Genomic DNA, 2,352 nt, shown 5'->3' on the forward strand with positions numbered 1-2,352 from the left:
AAAAAAAAAAAAAAAAAATCTATGGACTTTCCTGCTTGGGCTGGCTTTGAACTTCGGTCCTAGATCTCAGCCTCTTTTTTTTGTTTGTTTGTTGGTCATGGGTCTTGGACTCTGGGCCTGGGTGCTCTCCCTCAGCTCTTCTGCTCAAGGCTAGTGCTCTACCTCTTGAGCCACAGCGCCACTCCCTGTTTTCTGGTGGTTAATTGAAGATAAGAGTCTCACGGACTTTCTTGCCCAGGCTGGCTTTGAACTGTGATCCTCAGATCTCAGCCTCCTGAGTAGCTAGAATGACAGATGTGAGCCACCAGTGAGTGCCTGGCCCATGGTCAATGTCCACATGACCTCCCGAGACGCAGCCCCTGTTCAGCAGGAGGAAACAGCGACGTGGGGGTGAGCAAGAGGAAGGTCCTGCCCTGAGAGTCATGGTGGACAAACTCCTGGGCGTGTAGAATGGGGGTCTGGACAGAAGAGAGACAGCCAGGGCATGGTTGTGGTCAGGGACTGAGGGCTTCAGCCTGAACAAGTTGGGCACCCGTCTCCCGCTCAGCTACTGCCCAGGGAGCTGTGTGGGGTGCTCTGGGCTCTCCTGAGGGGTTACAAGCCCCCCACCCTGCCCAGAGGGAGCCTCCAGGCTCTGAACCAAGATGGGCGTAGACACAGTGACGGTGGGGAGTGACGGGGGAGAGATGTCATCCCCCCGTGGACTGAACATGGGGGGGGTGAGCCTCCAGCGCAGGGAGACCCCAATGCTCAGACCACGTGTCCCTGGGTCTGGTCTCAGCCCATCTGGATTCCTGGGGAGCCATCTGCCAGCGGGTAGGGTGGGGTGGGGTGGAGCATGGTGGGGCAGGCCAGAAGGCTCTGGATCCTGGATGAAGTTCTACTCTTCTGCTTTTTAAAATTTAATTTATAATTTGATTTGCAGATGCCAGACCTGCCAGGACCCTGTCAGTAAGTACCCCCCACACCCCATGACTGTATTCCAATCAGATCTGTGGCTTCAAGGCTGCTGGTGATGGGAGAAAGGGGGACTGGGCAGCTCCCCCTCCCCCCTCCCACCGTCCCCAGTGCCCAGAGTAGCCCCTGCAGGAAACTCTCAACCCAGAGGCTTGGCCTGGGCCCTTGGTGGGGAAGCTCACCCCTATGACCAGTTCCTGGCTCAGCCCCAGGGGGTTTCCAGAAGGGTTTACCAAGATTTGGCTCTGACCCTTTGGGGGCCTGTATCTGGCCCTGAGGAAGTCTGTATGTATAGTACACTTTCTCCTTTTCTTCTTTGTTCCACGAATAAAGCTCATCCATGAAGCTGGATGGCAAATCCAATTATGAAAACCTTAGAAGCAGGGCGCCGGTGGCTCACGCCTGTAATCCTAGCTACTGAGGAGGCTGAGATCTGAGGATCGCAGTTCAAAGCCAGCCTGGGCACAGAAAGTCCATGAGACTCATCTCCAATAAACCACCAGAAGACTAGATGTGGTGCTGTGGCTCAAGTGGTAGAGCGCTCGCCTTGAGCTGAAGAGCTGAGGGACAGCACCCAGGCCCAGAGTTCAGGCCCCATGACCGACAAAAAAAAAAGAAAACCTTAGCTCCCAGGCTGGATGCTTGCGTCTCACCTCTGTCATCCTAGTTACGTGTGAAGCTAAGATCTGAGGATCAGGGTTAGAAACCAGCCTGGGCGGGAGAGCCTGTGAGACTCTTATCTCTCGTAAACCAGCAAAAAGCCAGAAGTGGAGCTATGGCTCAGGTGGTAGAACACCCAGCCTGGAATGAAAAAGCTAAGGGACAGCACCCAGGCCTTGAGATCAAGCCCCAGGACTGGCAATAAATATTACACTCTTACTGGTCCCTAGAAAGCACCTTCTTTTGTGTGTGTTTTCTAGAAGTTTTCTCAGAGAGAATACTCCAGCCCAGACAAGTCAGAGGTTTTATACCGCCACCCTGTCTCCTGAGCTGCCTTCTTGTGGGGTCACCTGCATCCCCCATACCCCGAGAAATGCTAGGCGTGGGGCCAGGGACTCTGCCAACACTACGGCCGCCCACCCATGTGGGGGCCGTGCTCTGGGTCTCCCGTCGGCAGCCTGCCCCGTGCCCAGCTTCTCAGGGCGTGTGGGGAAGGGTGGTGCGCTGTCAGGGCGGAGGGAGGCGGAGGGTGAAGCACCTGCCTGTGCCAGGTTCAAGTGGCTCACACTGCGTCGTTTTTTTTCCGTTGATCAAATTTTCCATTGCATGCTTTTTCTTTTCTCTTCCTTTAAAAACATTTTTTTTCTTGTTTTTGTGTTTTGGTAATACTAGGGTTTGAACTCGGCCTCATGCTAGCTACATAGGTGTTCCGTCATTTGAGTTATTTGGCTAGCC

At 54.3% G+C, this 2,352-nt stretch overlaps 1 protein-coding gene across 1 annotated transcript in view; it reads left to right on the forward strand.

The window, feature by feature from the left end:
- Tnfrsf8 (tumor necrosis factor receptor superfamily, member 8) overlaps positions 1-2,352 on the forward strand; it is a 36,674-nt gene that overhangs the window by 28,177 nt on the left and 6,145 nt on the right. The window contains exons 10-11 of the mRNA XM_013031898.1: positions 548-665; positions 926-951. Of these exons, the coding sequence (XP_012887352.1) occupies positions 548-665; positions 926-951 (144 nt within the window). The remainder of the gene's footprint in view (positions 1-547; positions 666-925; positions 952-2,352) is intronic.

Source organism: Dipodomys ordii, unplaced genomic scaffold, assembly GCF_000151885.1.
Source record: "Dipodomys ordii isolate 6190 unplaced genomic scaffold, Dord_2.0 Scaffold6, whole genome shotgun sequence".
Classification (NCBI taxonomy): domain Eukaryota; kingdom Metazoa; phylum Chordata; class Mammalia; order Rodentia; family Heteromyidae; genus Dipodomys; species Dipodomys ordii.